Raw genomic sequence first — 19,009 nt, forward strand, 5'->3', positions numbered from 1 at the left:
GAGAGGGGAGCCATACTGGTGTACTGTATAACAATGAGAGGGGAGCCATGCTGGAGTACTGTACTGTATAACAATGAGAGGGGAGCCATGCTGGTGTACTGTACTGTATAACAATGAGGGGGGAGCCATGCTGGTGTACTGTACTGTATAACAATGAGAGGGGAGCCATGCTGGTGTACTGTACTGTATAACAATGAGAGAGAAGCCATGTTGGTTTACTGTATAAGATTGAGAGGGGGAGCCATGGTGAAATAAAAGGATCAAAATCAGTGTTGGACTTGCTATCTGCACTACCCTAGATCTTATAATGGGTCCATCAAGTTCCTTCGTGGTTGCCGTCATTTTGACATGCGAAATAGCGCTGGGTTAATTTCCCTTGTTATTAACCCTTTCTTGTCACAGACATTTTTTGGGATTTTCATTTTTATTTTTTCCTCCCCATCTTCCAAAAGCCATAACTTTTCTATTTTTCCTTGTCGATAAAGCCATATAAGGGCTTGTTTGTTGCAAGACGAGTTGCAATTTATTGTACCATATAATGTACTGGGAAACTGGAGATTCTTTGTGGGGTGGAATGGGAAAAAAACAGCGATTCCTCAATCTTTTGGGGGGTTTCGTTTTTACGGCTTTCACCGCACGGTAATTATGGCATGTTAACGTTATTCTACCAGTCAATTTGATTACGGCGATACCAAATTTATATCGTTTTTTTTTTTATGTTTTACTACTTTTACAAGGAAAAAACTAATTGTTAAAAATAAAATTAGTGTTTTGTCGCCACATTCTGAGAGCCATAACTTTTTTATTTTTAAGTCGATTGAGTGGTATGAGGGCTTATTTTTTGTGGGGCGAGCTGTAGTTTCCATTGGATAATTTTTGGCTACATGGGACTTTTTGATCACCTTTTTAAATTTTAAAAGTGACCAACATACAGCGATTTTTTACGGCACTTACGGTGTGGGTTAAATAATGATATATTGTGATAGTTCTGACTTTTACAGATGCAGCGATAGCAATTTTTTAAATGTATTTATTTTTTACATTACTTTAGAGGAAAAATGGGAAAAAGGATTTTTTTTTAAAACTTTTGAGGCTGCCATGACAACCATCTGATGAGCTGTCGGAGGGGGTTGCCCCCTCTTTCTATCGTCTTAGATGCTGCGATCGTGATTAGTACACAGCTGACACCCGCTGCGTTCAACGCGTGAGCCCGCACCAAATATCACCCCCCCGCACCACGACAGGCTATTAACAGTCATACAGATGTAGCCATCTTTAACCACTTCCCGCAAATGGGTGTGACTGTACGTCCAGATTGCAAGTGCTTTATCGCAATTGGGCATAAAGTCACGTCTTGGCTTTAAACTGTCACCATGTTAAGTGACACGGTGACAGCATCCTGAACACAACTGTTACTGACAGTTGCCGGGCAGGACTTACTGGCACGGGACCAATTGTAATGCTCCCGTGTCATCAAGTGCTGTGATTGGCCAGTCAGCACTGACTAGCCAATCACAGCACAGGAGGCAGGATTCACAGGCATCGCCGGCTCTGACAAGCTCTGTTTGTAAGAGTCGGTCGTAGTGAAGTGAAGTTAAGATAAGAGAAGTGGAGAACTGATAAAACCCTCAGATCTGCCCAATTTCTGCCCACTGACCAGAGATGCCCACTGGTCATCTGATTGATCCACCCAAAGTGCCCTTCTGTGACTTGTGACCTGTGCCCAGACATCAACTGTCACATCACCTGTCGCAGTACCCGGTCGCCATCGGCCTGCTGTGTCCCTAGATTGCCCACTGCCCGAGATCCCTGTTAGGTAGCAATGACACCTCTCATTTATCATTTATGACACATCCTCACTTATCAAATACAGCAGGGTCGATGGTCGCCGGTATGTTCTCATTGCTCACTTGGGAGTAGCGGGGGGTTTTGTTAAAAAAAAAAAAGAAAAAAAATTAATTGCAAAAAAATTAGCTTTAGTTCGTATATGTAAAATCCCCCAATATGACTAGAAGGGTTTTCACACCTGAGGAAGCATTTGAAATGCTCTGCTCCGATACGGAAAGCGAAGGTGAAGCGCAGTTGTTCTCATCTTCGTCGGTATACAGCGACTCTGACTCTGCACCCCACCCCGTCAGTGCAGAAGAGCCGTAGGTCCTGCTCTGCCCGAGCCTACATGGGTAGCTGCGATTAATTATACCCCCCACGTGCCAGAATTTACAGACCCTCTCAGGCATTCAAGTTGATACTACAGGGTTCAGCCCCATAGATTATTTTAAACTTTTCTTTTCTGACACCCTTTTAATTTTGATGATCCAGCAGACCAACATATATGCAGATCATATCCCAGAACCCTCACTCGTTTTACGCCAGAGGCCAAAATTGGAACCCCACAAACACAGTGGAATTAGGGAAGTTCAGGGGCCTATTTTTAAGCTTTGGTCTCGTCAATAAACCAAGTATTAGAGACTATTGGTCCCCTGATATTTTATACAATACTCCGCTGTACCGAACAATTATGAGCAGGACACGATTTGAAGCTATCCTGAAGTTCCTGCACTACAACGACGACCATCACTGCCCACCCCCACAGGACCCAAGTTTTGATAGGCTCCATAAAATTAGACCAGTAATTGCCCACTACTCCCAAAGTTTTTCCAAAGTTTATATCCCCCAACAAAATATTTCAGTAGATGAATCACTAGTCAGCTTTAACGGTAGACTGCACTTCAGGCAGTATCTACCCAATAAAAGAGCCCGGTACGGCATAAAACTGTACAAATTTTGTGAAAGTGCCACCGGTTACACCCACTCGTTTATGAAGGGGAAACATTACCTTATAGATCCCCCAGAATGCCCCCTCTTCCTAGAGATTTTTGGGGCAAGATCGTATGGGATCTTGTTCATTCTTTGCTCGGCAAAGGATATCATTTATATCTGGACAACTTTTACAACAGTGTCCCATTACTAAAAGTTCTCTCGTCCAGATCCACATTGGCGTGCGGAGCAATCTGCAATAATTAGAAGGGCCTCCCCAAAACTTTGCTGGGTCAGACACTAAAATTAGGAGAGAGCAGAGCTGTCTGCAGCGACGATCTGCTCCTCCTGAAGTATAAGGATAAAAGGGACATCCTTATACTGACCAGCATTCATGACAGCAGAAGCAGCCTTGTCCCTGTACGCGGATCCACCACCCAAGTTCCCAAACCATATTGTGTACAAGAGTACAACAAATATATGGGTGGCGTTGACCTGTCTGACCAGGTCATAAAACCATACAGCGCCATGCGCAAGACCAGAGTATGGTATAAGAAGCTGTCTGTGCATCTTACACAGATGGCTTTATACAACGCCTTTGTCCTCTGCAGATATGCCGGCAGTGGGGACACGTTCCTGCAATTTCAGGAATAAGTCATCAAGGCCCTGATATTTTCTGACAAGGTAGGAGAGGGCAGTTCATCCGGTTCTTCCGTCAGCAGGATAATTCCCGGCCAGCCTTTCCCCACAGAAATCCCCCCCACTGAAAAAAAACAGAAGACCCTAAAAAAATGGCAGGTGTGCGCCAAGCGAGGCATTCGTAAGGACACCACATACCAAAGTGAGACGTGTCCCACAAATCCCGGCCTGTGCATGAAACAATGTTTCAAAATATATCATATGTCATTGGATTTTTAATTTTATTTATTCTTCATCCACCTTTTCTGTCACCTTATTGGCCATGACAATTTTTTTATTTTTTTTTACTGACCAGCCTCATTGCTCATTTAAAATTTGTAAAAAATAAAAATAAAAATCAAAATGCTCACTTTTACAAGAACCTGAGGGAGCGTCTGTCTCTCCTAGATTGCAAAACTGGGTGAGAAGAATAAATCCAGATGAGATTGGTTGTCTTAGCAAATATTTTTTGCTGAGACCTTTGATTTACTTTTTGGGCTGGATTTTATGGAATGATGGGTAGGTTGGTAGTGGGACCTGCCATTCCCTCTCCCTCCATTGGGGTTTTTCAGGTAGTCCTCAGTCACTGCACAAATTAAATGTACTTACTATACCCCTAGATGAATACCTACAGGAGTGTCAATTCACAAATATATATATATTTTTTTGCTATACCCCTAGATGAATATCTTGAAGAGTCTTACTTTACAATCTAAAATTTCTCACTATACCTCTAGATTAATTCTTTTAGGGGTTTAGTTTCCAAAATGGGGTCACTTTTCTGAGGTTTCTAATATTTTGACACCCCAAAGTCTCTGTTTTCATGACACAGGGCAGTAAATACCAGCATAGTAGGCCTCAAATGTTCCTTGGTGCTCTTTATGTTCTGAGCCCTTCCAAATAATGAAACAGCAGTTTATGACCACATATGGGGTATTGTTGTACTCGGGAGAAACTGCTCTATAAATGTTGTGGTGCTTTTTCTCTTTTAGTTCTTGTGGAAGTGAAAAAAAATTAGCTAAACCTACATTGTATTGAAAAAAATTTAGATTAGAATTTTCAAGGCCTACTTCAAATAATTTCTGCAAAAAAACATGTGTGGCCAAAATGCTCACTATACCCTTAGATAAGTTCCTTGAGGGATGTAGTTTGAAATTTGGGGGTCGCTTGTGGGGGGTTTGCACTGTTTTGTCCCCTCAGGGGCTTTGCAAATGCGACATGGCTTCCGCAAACCATTCCTGCTAAATTTCATCTCCAAAAGCCGAAGGTCGTTCATTCCCTTCTGAGGTCTGCCGTGTGTTGACACAGCCGTTCATGACCACATATGGGGTATTGTTGTACTCAGGAGAAATTGCTTTACAAATGTTGGGGTACTTTTTCTCCCTCAGTCCTTGTGGAAATTAAAAAACTGTGTTTTATTTGAAAAAAATTAAATTTTTCATTTTCATGGCCCAATTCTAATACAATCTATGAAACACCTGGGGTCAAAATGCTCACTACACCTAGATGAATCTTTTGAGGTGTGTCGTTTCCAAAATGGGGCTGTTCTCTTTGTTTTAGTACCACAAGACCTCTTCTAACCTTACATGGTGCCTAAAATATAATCTAATAAAAAGAAGGCCCCAAAATCCACTAGGTGCAGATTTGCTTCTAATGCCGGTGTTTCAGTCCATTATCACACTAGAAAAAGGCAGAATCTGGGCAATAAATATTGAGTTGTGTTTCTCTGGTAAAACCTTCTGTGTTATAGAACAAAAAATGGATTAAAAATGAATTTCTACAAGTTCTACTAGTTCTTGTGGAAGTGAAAAAAAATTAGCTAAACCTACATTGTATTGAAAAAAATTTAGATTAGAATTTTCAAGGCCTACTTCAAATAATTTCTGCAAAAAAACCTGTGCGGCCAAAATGCTCACTATACCCTTAGATAATTTCGTTGAGGGATGTACTTTTCTTTAACTCTTGTGAAACGCCTAAAGGTTTAAGAAACTTTATAAATGCTTTGAATACGTTGAGGGTTGCAATTTTTAAAATGGGGTGATTCATGGGGGTTTATATGGGCCCCTCAAAGCCACTTCAGAACTGAACTGGCCCCTGTAAAAATAGCCTTTTGAAATTTTCTTAAAAATGTGAGAAATTTCTGCTAAAGTTCTAAGCCTTGTAACGTCCTAGAAAACTAAAAGTGTGTTCAAATAACGATGTCAATCTAAAGTAGACATATGGGAAATATTAATTAGTAACTATTTTGTGTGGTATAACTGCCTGTCTTACAAGTAGATACATGAAAATTTATAAAAATGCTAATTCTTGCAATTTTTTGCGAAATTTTGGTGTTTACAATTAAATACTGAATGTATCAACCAAATTTTACCACTAACATAAAGTCCAATGTGTCACGAGAAAACAATCTCAGAATCGCTAGGATTGGGGAAAGCATTCCAAAGTTATTACCAGATAAAGTGACACAGGTCATTTGGTCCAAAAGTGGCTGCGACGGGAAGGGGTTAACTTGACTTATTACGAGAAGATACGACAAAACCCTGTGTTGGGCTAACTTGGCGTGCCTTGATTTTATATGGTGTTTTAAAAAGTTCTATTTGTTCATAGCAATAAACTTGTTTTTTTTTATCACAATTTACTGGCAGTACTACCCTATGTGTCACCTTTCTCGTAGTTGGCTCATATTAACATCAAAAAGAGCCCAGGACGGTCGTAGTACTACTGAGCCCAGCCAGCACGGACATCTGCTGCAACAGTTTTATTGTGCTGTTACCTTTGCTCAAGGTGTTTTAGGCCATGTTCAGACGTGACGGAATTGCTGTTGAATTCCGCTGCGGACAGTCCACAGTGGAATTCTGCAGCAGCCGTTTTTTACATTTGTTTCTATACATTTTTAGGCAAGTTCGTTCAGACGTTGCGGAAAATAACTGTGCGGACCATAGGCTGCGGTGCGGAATTTTCCCTCTGCAGCATGCACTGACTGTTGCGGAGAAAAAGCAGAATTTCACTGCGTATTTCAGCCTTTGCAATGCAAAAACTGAAATCTGTGGTAAGTCCGCTGAGATATCTGCAACGTCTGAATTACCTGTCAAATATGCAAATGTTGCTGCACATTCGTTGCGTAATTGCCCCGAATCTGCACCAACATTTGCAGCGGAAAAACTCCGCCACGTGTGAACGTGGCCTTAGAGGAGGATATCACCTGGATCACTGGACTGAATTTGTGGAATTAAGAGATTTTGGTACAAACTCTTAACTTAGCCTGCTCCGACCTTTTTTCTGGCATTAAGTGTGCGTGACACAATTGTACACATATATAATGCTCACAACTTGTATTCTGGTTTTATCCTGTATACAGAGCAGCTGTATCTTGCGCTGACACCTGAATCTGTCAGGTCAGCGGGACTGACGGGTTCAGTGACAGCGGGTCCTGACAAGCAGCATCAAGCTGTTATCGATCATATCTAAGTTCATAACTTAGATGTGATCAATGACAGGTGAATCCTGCGTCTCAGGACCCGCTGTCACTGAACCCGTTAGTCCCGTTGACCTGACGGGAGCAGAATTGTTTTTTGTTTTTTTTTTAGGTGTAAAGAGCCCTTAGGGTCAATGCAAACGATATGTATTACGTGCAGCAAAACCGCAGCGTAATACAGTACCAGCATAATCAATGAGATTCTATGTAATCTCATGTCCACGCAGCGGTAATTTTCGGGACCTCAGCACGTCAATTTAACTTGCGATTCCGCTTGCGAATTCTATCCCTGTAGTTCTACAGAAATACGCAGCAAAACCCGCAGCATAAAAACGCTGCGATTTTCACAAAACGTAAAAACCGCACCGAAAAACGCATAAAAAAACGCACGTTTTTTTCCTGCAAATTTCTTGCGGTTTCCTGCAGTTTTGCTGCGTATTTTCCAAAGCAAAATTCGCAACATGTGCTTTTAAGTAATAAGTTATCACACAGTAGCAAGTTATCAGAGACAAGATAAGGATTGCTACTTCTGTATCTTTATTTTTATTTTTTTGCGAGATGAGTGGTAGATTTTTTAATTGAGATTTTGCAATACATATAAATTAGTGTTTCATTTATATTAGCTCATACTATGGGAGAAATGCAGGAAAAAAACTATTCTCCATTATATTCTTTTATTTCATTTTTCGATCTGTGTTGTATAGGAAAAGAAATACGGCTGTTATTTACTGTTTTGTGATGTTTTTTCAATAAAATGTATTCAAAAATATTGTCATTTTTTGGTGGCATTATTTTTTGAAACATGAACTTAATAATTGTAAAAATGTTTTAGTGCCACTAGGAAACCTTTACTTTAGATTTTTTTAGCTGTAATGTCCTGCTATCTCTCTCTCTCTCTCTTTCTCTGTATATATATATATATATGTATATACTGTATATCTCTATATGCCAGTACGTTATATTTATGAATTCTTATACTGTTGGGTCTTATTCAGATGAACGTCTGTGATGGCCGTTAAAATAACGGCCGTCACACGGTCGCGTGTATTTCAATGGGGTCGTTCACACGGCCGTTGTTTCAACTCACTGTGTGAAGGGTCTGTTAAAAAACAGAACATGTCCTATTTTGTTCCATTTTCACGGATCCCTCCATAGACTCAAGACCGAGTTTCCCCGCGTTCGTCTGAATAAGGATTCGGGCATGAAAAATCCCCTCATTTGTATTGGTGCAGCTTGTGGTCAGTACTAGTGTTTCTGCTTCCCATGCGCAAGGTCCTGAGTGTAATCCCAGCAGAGACGAGGTACAAAGAGAGTCTGAAAAATAAATACATATAGAGAGGAAACCCCTGAGCACCACCACAGAGCCGGGAGGACCCGATCCCAATATCCCGTGTGAGACGTAAGACAGATACATAGCTAGACTTTCCTTCACCCGGGGCAATGGTTTAGTTTGCTGCCCCCACCCTTCTAAATCTAAATATCCTGACCAAAGCAAAGTGACTTGTTTGCACCTCCTGGCACCCAGCACTCGGGAAGAACATGCCCTGGTAGCCCTCCCCTTAGCTACACCCCTGCGTAAGAATAAAGCAATGTCCTGTGTAAGTGAAATTACTTAGAAGATAAACACAGACCAAAAAGCAGCGGGTCCTCCCTCCTGCCAAATTACCGGGTGCTACCGCCAGCCCTGATTGGACGTTTTGGAGTGCAAAAGATTTAACTGAAAAATGGTGAGATTGGGTAGAACGCCGTGTCAGCAGCATCACAATTACAATATATTCAGCTGTAAACCTGACAACACTAAGGATATAAATGACGTCATCTCTACAATCTTCCTGTTTTCCTAATAAAGAAGTAATGGTGTGGGAGACGCCATGGCGATCAGGGTCTGGCACCCGACATGCCCGGCACGGCAAACAGAGAATTACGTGGCCGCCATTCAGATGAATAGCTGTGAATGTAATACATGGATGTCCAGTCTGCCAGAGCGAGAGTTGCTGTGTGTTAGCGGCTCTCTGGCCTGGCTCTTAGAGGTGGGTGCTGAGAGGGGTGACCCCCTCTATGACGTCCATATGCCCTAATAACACATATAAAAAGGGGTTATCTCCATGAGACAACCCCTTTAACCCTTTCTTTCCCCTCAATTTTTTTAAACCCTTTTTAAGTAGTCAAATCTCAATACCCATATCCCTGCTCCACCCCTTGTCATCCCACTTTACTCCGCTATACCTCCCAACATTTTAATCTCCATTTGGGGAACATTTAGGCCCTGCCTCCGATCCACCCAGGAATGCCCACAAAACATACCAATAATACGGGACTGTCGGGCGGTATTCTTACACTACATGGTCGTCTTTCTATGTGCAGCGCAGCAGAATATATTGTTTGGTAGAAAGGAGAAAACAAGTAGTAAAAAAGTAAATCTTTATATCTAAATTTTTTATGAAAATAACGTTTTATGTATAAAATAATATATACAAATATAATAAATCTTCAGCAGCGGAACTATAATGGATGCAGAGGTTGTGGTCGCACCAGGGCCCTGGAGCTTGAGGGGCCCAAATGTTCTCTGCCCCATATGAGGAGACCAGTGCTATAAATGCCTCATGATAGTTTGGGGTCATGTTACTGGTTTTACATTGGGGTCCAGGAGCCTCGGGTTACGTCTCTGTAAAGCTGCGCTGGAGTTCAGACGAAGGGTCCTAACACTGTAATACAGCCTAGGGCCCCATTTTCTCAGGGTCTGGCTCCTTTTCTTCATTGCTGGGTGATGTTTCCTCCAGGTCGTCCCTCAGGATTATCCAGTCCTCCTTTAGGCTCTTCCTGAATTTTATTGTTAGAACCTGACAAGAGAAAGAAGAACAGGACACGTTATATCCATTCCTATTCCCTGAGATTCCCCGACATATAACAGTCTCTGGAGAGGGGAGGACTGAGCGGAAAACAGAAGAGAGAGGGTCCGACAGCTGAGAGCGCCACAGTCCCCTCCTCCGCCAAATGTGTAAGAAATAAGGAGGGAGCAGTGTGAATATGTAGAATAGATCTGATCTCATATACTGACCTGGAAATCCCGATACAGCAGGATTTGACTTATACAGGAGCTGAATAACACCAGCCATTCCAGGATTGTTAGGGACGTTTTTGCAGACTGAAAAAAAGGGAAAAAAAATACATTTGACTTTGTCTTTTCTGTTCTTCTTACCCTTCCATGTAGTGATAAATTATTACTGGGACCGGGGGCCCCGGGATTGTATATATTATATTCTATACAGCCGCTTCTTAGTTGTATCTGTGTCTGTAAAAGCAGAGTAACAACCTATATGTCCGCCATGACAGCGCTAATAGTTGTCATCCAGGTTCTACATCATCATGAATAGCAGTGATACGTCCTCCGCTTCCATATTACTGCAGAACTCAGCAGATCACCCAAAACGTCAAGAAAACTGGCGTCACCCCCTGTTAAGGGCGTTTTCATGGCAGTCGTATTGTTGACACCCGGCTTTCCCAGAATAAGATATATATAAGAAATGGCTGTATAGAACTATGAAGAACTTGATCCTGAATGGTAAAACACACATACCTGTATACAGTGATCGCTGGTACAGAGGGCATACATAGCCATTTTACATGCCAACTCTGCAAGGAGGATGTATATAGGAAAATAACCGCACACCTGTAAGATGGACTTTATATGTGTCACATGTAAGTGGATAATCTAAGCTGTAAGGAGCGCGGCAGACGATGATGTAATGACATAGAGGAGGGGTCCTGCCACTAAACAGCCACTGAGGCATGAGCCACAAAGCCCCTCATTATACCTCAGTGCTGTTTATAGTCCCTTCTGTGATGCATAAGCTGAAATATAATAACTATTTCTTCCACATAATGGCGGCTCCATTAGAAGTTAGCAGGAGAGGTAGGGGTTAATATTATGGGTCACTTTATGGAGACAGAACTTCCCCAATGCCCACTTGTAATGTGCCCAAAAAAAGAATATTCAATATGTCCCTTTATTTGCTTCAGCTGTGGGTGCTGGTGGTCATGTCCCCAGGAGAAGTCCAGGGTTGGCAGCGCTGGTGACTTCATCTCTACTCATCACCCACATTGGTGTTATCTGTAGTGATGATGACGGGGCACAGGAATAAGGAGATCTATCATTACAATAAAGATGCTGCTCGCTATAAATGATAACGTGGTGACTTGGAAAGGATACTGCTCAGGAAGGCCAGAAACATCAGTACAGACAGGGCAGCTTTCGTACAGCGTACACAGCGGACGTTCCTGGATGCCGTGTACAGAGGTCCTGCCAGGCAGATACTGTAGAGTCCGGTACATAACATTGCTGCAAAGCCAATATAATTTCTCACACAGGATTCCTAGAAGGAAACACACAGAATATATTACATGTCCCATCATGGATTACATGTCATCATACAGCGCACATGTCCCCCATATTATTAGATTATCCTGGACACCTTCCATTGTCAGGTTATACACAGTCCCTGCAGTGCTCCTTGGTCAGGGGTCATAGATGAGCAGCTGAGGGTCCGGCACCCTGAGGGGCCCTTACTCCACAGTGTAGGGTCCTGGTTAACACTATATACACTAACCTGTAAATATATGGCTATCAAGTTCCCCACACAGGCCGTCCATCCGAGAGCCAGCAGCAGTTTCCGGAAGATGGCGCCACAGATTTGTCTCTCAGCCGCTCTGATCTCTATTAGTCTGTACATTACGTACATGATGGCGACTTCTGAAATACAGAACAAGACATCAGCCCATAGATGTTACATGTACTACACACAATAATGATATGTTATATAAATGTGAAGATAATAACATGTTCACGGGTCGTATCACCCAATAACTAGGCAGATTCACCATTCCGGAGTCTGGGAAAGTTGGGTAACAACCTCTGTTGGAGCTGTCATAGCGGCCATGTTGGTTGTTTCTCATCTTTCCCAGAGACAGATATAGGACTTATATTAAGCTCTATCCCAGATATAAATATAAGGCACTTACTTAGTAGGTTAGAGACGGTGGTCACTATCATCAGCACTATGGACTCTGGGATCTTCGCTCCAGTGTCGCTGAGAAGAGATAAAATCCATATGTAACATTAGTAGAGCTCCGTGCAGGTGACTAGAGCTCTCAGTAACACAAGTGACTTCACTGCCGGAGTTCTAGCAATTCCTCCATGTTACTAAGTGACCAAGAAATGAATCTTAATTTGGCCACTGCTGGAATAAGTGCTGGATACATTATAGTGAAGCTCTGGTTGTTCCATCATGATTCCCTAATATCAGGTTATTATCAGAATTGACCCTTTATGATCTGGAATCACTTTCTACATCACTTTCCCCAGGCCGATATCCCAGTCAGTGCTGTCAAATCATAAAAAGTGACGACTCAAGTCATGGAGAAGCTGGTACTGGACGGCAGCAGTGGTTATGTAGCCGGGGTCTCACTTTACCTCCCATATGGCACAGCTTCTCTCTGATCTGGCTGCCAACCAACTGCCCAGTCAGACCCCCACCAATCAGAATGTGATGGCATATCCTAGTCAGATACTATAACCTAATATGATGGGGATATTCCTTTCATATGAAATACAGTATGTTCATTTTTTTTTCTTCTGATTTCCTTACATTAAACCCATTCCCATGAATTCCCTGGAGTTATATACAAAAGGGTCTAAAATAATATTTTTCTAATCTAGAACCTCATGACCCAGAATTCTTGTTACTATTAACATTTCGTCTTTATTAAGTGTCTCTACATTGTCTATAAAGAGTCTCTTACCTGATGCTTATCAATGGTGTCTCATAATGACCTTCAGCCATAGTCATGGTGTAAGTGGTAATAATACCGATGAAGGTCCACGCTGCCCAGAGACATGGCAGAACAGCCAAGCCTGGGCTCAACATATTGGTGATATATATGTTGTTCAGAAAAGTAGTATATAAATATTTGTCGCTTACAAACGCAGTAGCCTTCTCCTCCTTCTATCCGAAATCAGAGAAAGTGATCAGTTTTCCTTTTACCTGTCCTTTGATAGGCACCCAGCTGATGATGTCACAACCCAGCTGATGATGTCACAATGACACAACCCAGCTGATGATGTCACAATGGGGTCTTGACGTTGACCAGAGCTGGAAAAACTGTTAGATCAGAAATAAAGTTATCTTGTAGAAGTCAATTATAAATATCAGATAAATTGTTATTGATGTATTACGGCGTGTTTTCCCCATTTTCCTAATCCAGAAGCCGCTGAAGATTACAGTTAGGCGCTGTTCACACTGAGTATTTTGACAAGTTTTTTGGCTCTGAAACCGCTCCGCAAAACTCGTCAAAAACCGTCCGAAAATGCCTCCCATTGATTTCAATGGGAGGCGGTGGCGGTTTTCTCCCGCGAGCAGTAAAACCGCCTCGCGGGAGAAAGAAGCGACATGCCCTATCTTCGCGCGTTTAAGCCTCTGACCTGCTATTGACATCAAAGGGAGGCAGAGAAAGAGTATTTCGCTGAGTTTTTTGCCCGTAGCACTCAATGGGCGCGGGCAAAAAACGCTGCTAAAATCACGGCAAACGACGTGCAGGAAGGACAAAATCTGCCTCAAAATCCCAAACTGAATTTTGAGGCAAAATTGTCCTCCTGCAAAAAACTCTGTGTGAACACAGCCTTACAGTTGCAGCGTTGCTTCATGGTCACATCATAGGCGTTATATTATAATATAATGTATTCATTTTACCACTTACTATTACTCAGGAGGGGGATAACTCTATAGAACAATGCACTTTGTGGTGGCGTTTTGGTGGTGTTTTTAATCATTATTTAATAATCTATGTAGATCCGGCAGAGCAGTGTGTGTCGGAGGCATGCTGGGATTTATCACCGTTTCCTATCACACATTTTCTGCTGTTTTTTCAGAAAAAGATGTCTTCATGCCGATTTGTATAGAATTAATAAAGCTGTGGCCACTTCCACATTTCCACAAAGAAGGTGTTGGTGTTTTTATTATAAATGAAGTGATGGTGTAAGGTCCTGGGCAGGTAAGGTTGGTAATGGGTCCTTGCAGTCTACCACACACACAATACCGGGTTTACCAGGCATGCTGAATCCAGACAGTCCCAACTCCTTCCACCATTCTAATATATATTTCCTTTTCTGCTTATTGTATATATGGTGACTGTAAATCCACAATCTAGTAAAGATGGCGTCTTCGGATGTTGCTTCTTCTTGCTGCTTATCTGTAGGAGTCACTGTGTTCAGGTAGCTGTCTGTGGGGGCTAAGATAGCAGAAAGTGGCAGGGGCGGAACTGGGGCCACGGGGGAGACGAAACTGACAGGGGCTCTGTGGTGGGGCGGGGGAAGGCAGGTGGGCAGAAACTTTGTGGGAGGTCAGGGGGAGATAGTAGGTGTGCAGGGGGGGCAACATAAAAAAAGTCACTCACCAATATACAGTTCTGGCTGCTGATTCTGTGTCCTGCAGGCCCTTATATCTTCCATGCCTGGATGAAGTGTCCACCTTCTCCTCATACATTGCATTTACATCACCTGCGTAGACACCAGACCAGATGATAAAATTAATACAGGCCCAAGGCCAGATCTTCAAATGAATTCAGACCCCTGAATGAATACACATTCTCCATCAGACCCCCAAACTAATTTAGACCCCTGACCAGACCCCTACAATTTTCTGCCTCCTGACGCGATCCCAATATTATTTCATACCATTCTCCATTATTATTTTAGACCCCTTTATTAATTCAGGCCCCAACCAGACCCTTAAATTCATTCAGACTCCCAACTAATCTTCTTTGTTCAGACCCCGGATCAAACCCCTAAATTAATTTACACCCCTGTACAACCCACCCCCCTCCCCAAAAAATTCATACCCCTATGTACTTACCACTCACGGGTCTTCTTATTACCACCTCTGGTCGGGCGCCTCTTCTCCTTTGGGAGCCTTCACTTCTGGCACCTGACGCTGGGACCCTGCTTCACAAAAATGACACTGGCCAATATCAGGATGTTGTATTTGCCGCCACCGGTAACAACATGGCACTGTACAGCGTCATTCTTGTGAAGAAGGGCCCCGGCATTATCTATCTATCTATCTATCTATCTATCTATCTATCTATCTATCTATCTATCTATCTATCTATCTATCTTATCTATCTATCTATCTATCTATCTATCTATCTATCTATCTATCTATCTATCTATCTATCTATCTATCTATCTATCTATCTTATCTTATCTTATCTTATCTTATCTTATCTTATTCTATCTATCTATCTATCTATCTATCTATCTATCTATCTATCTATCTATCTATCTATCTATCTATCTATCTATCTATCTATCTATCGGGCCGGCTCCAGGTTTATGTGGGCCCTTGGGCGGGGAACTCACGGCAGCAGTAAAATGGCAGAAAATGTCATCACTTTGTGCCCCCATATAGAAGTTTGGCCCCCAGTTTGTACCCCCATAAATTGAGTGCCCTCTGTAGATAGTGCCACACTGCCCCCTCCCTGGTAGTGCCACACAGCCACCCTCCCTGGTAGTGCCATACAGCCCCCCCCCTCTCTGGTAGTGCCACACAGACCTCCATGTTAGTACCACACAGCCCCTGTAGGTAGTGCCTTTGGGGCCCAGTCTAGGAGTGGAATCCTTAGCCAGAGAATTGCCGAGGCTCTGGCTGGGGATTCTGCTTCAGGAAAAGCCTCTGACGTCACTGTCCATATATGGACAGTGTTGTCAGGGGCCACCCCAGAGCCATAAACCCGGGCAGAGCACTACTAGCTCTCTGCCTGGGACTCCTGCTCTGCTCCTGATATCACTGTTCATATATGGACAGTGATGTCAGGGGCTTCGCCACAGACGGAGTACCGGAGCAGAGTTGCTTCTAGCACTCTGCCTGGGACTCCTTCTCTCCTATTAACATCACTGTCTGGGGTGGCCCCTGAGATCATACAGTGATAGTGATGTTAGGAGAAGAGGAGGAGTCCTAGGCAGAGCACTAGAAGCGGCTCTGCCTGAGTCTGGGACCCCGTCTCATTACTTTGCTTTGTGTCTGCTCGCCTTTTTCCGGAAATGAATGTATCGGAGTACGGACTCAATAAAAGTCTATGAGCCTGTACACCGATACATTTATTTCCGGAAAAAGCAGAACAGCAGTTTCTTAGATTGGGTCACTTTTGGAGGGTTTCCACCGGTTTGGTCCCTAAGGGGCTTTGCAAATGTGACACGGCACTCTCAGACCATTCCAGCAAAAATTGAGCTCCAAAAGTCAAATGGCGGTCCTTCCCTTCTTAGCCCTGTGTGTATCCAAACAGCAGTTTATGACCACGTATGGGGTATCACCGTACTCGGGAGAAGTTGCTTTACAAATGTTGGGTTGCGTTTTCTCCTTTATTCTTTATGAAAATTAAAATATCTGAGCTAAAACTAGATTTTATAAGAAATAATACTATAAATACTATTGGGGGGTTTCCACTGTTTTGGCACCACAAGACCTTTTTCAAACCGGACATGGTGAATAGTAAAAAGGAGGGCTCAAATCCTGTAGGTGCTCCTTTGCTTCGGAGGCCGGTGCTTCAGTCCATTACCGCACTAGGGCCACATGTGGGATATTTCTCAAAACTGAAGAATCTCGGCAATAAGTATTAACAGGTTCCCGACCGCTGGCCGTATTTATACGGCCAGCGGTCAGGGTCTCTAAAGTCCGGCGTATAGTATATATACGGCCGCACTTCAGAGACTGTGCACGCGGGATCGCGTGCACACAGCTCTATGCCCTGGCTGTTGCTAACAGCCATGGGCACTGGGCAGAATGTCAGGGGTCAATATTTTGGCCCCTGAACATGTGATCGCTGTGACAACCAATCACAGCGATCACATGCATTTCTGCATAGAAAACAGTGTGCACGCGATCGCGTGCACACAGCCCTGTGCCCTCGCTGTTACCAACAGCTCTGGGCAGAGTATCAGGGACCAATCTGATGGTCCCTGAACATGTGGTCGCTGTGACAACCAATCACAGCGATCACATGCATTCCTGCTTATAAAACAGTGTGCACGCGATCGCGTGCACACAGCCCTGTGCCCACGCTGTTACCAACAGCTCTGGGCACTGGGCAGAGTATCAGGGACCAATCTGATGGTCCCTGAACATGTGGTCGCTGTGAAAACCTATCACAGCGACCACATTTGTTTTATTTTGACTTTTCTGACAGTAAATCTCCTGCCTCTTTTCTTCTCCTCAAACATTGTTTCAGCTACAAACATCACCCCCCACACCCGGACGTAATGGCATGTCTGGGTGCGCGAAGGGGTTAATGTTCTCTTTTAACCCATTAGTGACCGCCAATACACCTTTTCACGGCTGCCACTAATGGGCTTTATTCTGACGCATACGCCTTTTCACGGCGCTGCATCAGAATAAATATACAGAGCAGAGGGCCGTTATATCTCCCTGCTCTCAGCTACTAGAGGTAGCTGAGGGCTGGGCGCATCCCTGCTCTAACGGGTGAGATCGATATCAGTATCGATCTCACCCGTTTAACCACTCAGATGCGGTGCTAGTGAGCGCCGCATCTGAGTGGTTTTGGAGAGAGGGAGGGAGCTCCCTCTCTCATGGTAACGGCACCCGGCAATATGATCGCCGGGTGTCGTGTCTTCTATGGCAGTCGGGAGCCTAATAAAGGCCCCCAGGTCGGCCTGTAATGAATGCCTGCTAGGTCATGCCAGAGGCCTAGCAGATGCCTGTCCGTTTAAACGGAAAGGCAGTAATACACTGCAATACAAAAGTATTGCAGTGTATTATAAAAGCGATCGGATGATCGCATAGTTAAGTCCCCTAGTGAGACTAGTAAAAAAGTTTAATAAAGTTAATTAAAAAACAGTGAAAAAAAAAGTGGGAAACCCACTTTTTCCCCTTACAAAATGCTTTATTATTAAAAATAACAAAATAAAGTAAAAAAGTTACACATATTTGTTATTGCTGCGTCCATAATGACCCCAACTATAAAGTTATTACATCATTTAACCCGCACTGTGAATGCCGTAAAAAAGAAAATAAAAAACAATGCAAAAATTGCTGTTTTCTATGAATCCTGCCTGAAAAAAATGTGATAAAAAGTGATCAAAAAGTCGCATCTACTCCAAAATGGTACCAATAAAAACTACAAGTCGTCCCACAAAAATAAAAAAAACCCTCACTCATCTGCGGAAAAAAACAAACCAGCTATGGATCTTCAGACAGAGACACAAAATCAAATAAATTTGAAAACAATTTGTTTTTGCTGTATAAAAGTAGTAAAACAAACAAAATCAATATAAATTTGGTATCTTTGCAAATGTAACAACCCGCTGAATAACATTATTGTGTTATTTATACCACACAGATAATAGGTTTATTTCTATTCCCCCCCCAAAAAAAGTTAAGAAAAGTTAATCAATAAATTATATGTACCCCAAAATGGTGCTATGAAAAAAATACAACATGTCCAGCAAAAAACAAGACCTTATACAGCTATGTTTACACAAAAATAAAAACGTTATAGCTCTTGAATTGCGACGATGGAAAAACTTAAAAAATAGTTTGGTCATTAAGGTATAAAATAGGCTGGTCACTAAGGGGTTAAGCAAAAGTAATAATTGCAAGAAATTGGACGGCTGGTAAATCCCCAATTGTTATGGATTGGTTGAAGTTGGTTAAGACAATTAAAGAATATGAGAAAATAAGAGCAGACAAGAAAAATTGTATAAAGAAGTGGGAGGAAATATTGGGGACATGGAGTTGATTGGTGTTTTATAGGAAAGTATAATTATTATTTTTTCTGGTACTTAATGATCTTTGGGGTGGGCGGGGGATGGGATTGGGGAGATATATGTTGCCTAATGTAAATTGTGCAGATAAATTGTTAGCATTATGATATTTATAATCACTGGATATTGAAATGTTGTAATGTTTTTATTACTGAAATTCAATAAAGCATTTGATGTGTGTTAGAATGTAAGGTAAGTGTGAGGTCATCAGTGATGTCATAATTCACCTTCTCTATAAAAGCTGCAGATCAGTCACATTCCGTTGAGCC

The 19,009-nt window shown here is 42.6% G+C and overlaps 1 protein-coding gene across 1 annotated transcript; it reads right to left on the reverse strand.

Moving 5' to 3' along the window:
- Positions 1-9,408: 9,408 nt before the first annotated feature.
- Positions 9,409-12,908, reverse strand: LOC142741611 (uncharacterized). The gene is made up of 7 exons (XM_075850975.1): positions 12,710-12,908; positions 11,930-11,997; positions 11,518-11,660; positions 11,121-11,283; positions 10,488-10,543; positions 9,969-10,055; positions 9,409-9,750 (listed from the first exon to the last, which is right to left on the reverse strand). Exons 1-7 carry the CDS (start codon positions 12,832-12,834, stop codon positions 9,628-9,630), a joined length of 765 nt encoding a protein of 254 aa, XP_075707090.1. The 5' UTR covers positions 12,835-12,908; the 3' UTR covers positions 9,409-9,627.
- Positions 12,909-19,009: the final 6,101 nt, after the last annotated feature.

This window comes from Rhinoderma darwinii, chromosome 2 (genome assembly GCF_050947455.1).
Source record: "Rhinoderma darwinii isolate aRhiDar2 chromosome 2, aRhiDar2.hap1, whole genome shotgun sequence".
Taxonomy (NCBI): domain Eukaryota; kingdom Metazoa; phylum Chordata; class Amphibia; order Anura; family Rhinodermatidae; genus Rhinoderma; species Rhinoderma darwinii.

What these genes read in the sequence shown, in the direction of transcription:
- LOC142741611 (XM_075850975.1), bottom strand. Translation starts at nt 12,834, where the DNA reads ATGTTGAGCCCAGGCTTGGCTGTTCTGCCATGTCTCTGGGCAGCGTGG. An exon ending in GTTTCTGGCCTTCCTGAGCA is followed by an intron (nt 10,544 to 11,120) that starts GTATCCTTTCCA and finishes TCCTCCTTGCAG; the next exon opens with AGTTGGCATGTAAAATGGCT. An exon ending in TGCTGTATCGGGATTTCCAG is followed by an intron (nt 9,751 to 9,968) that starts GTCAGTATATGA and finishes TTCTCTTGTCAG; the next exon opens with GTTCTAACAATAAAATTCAG.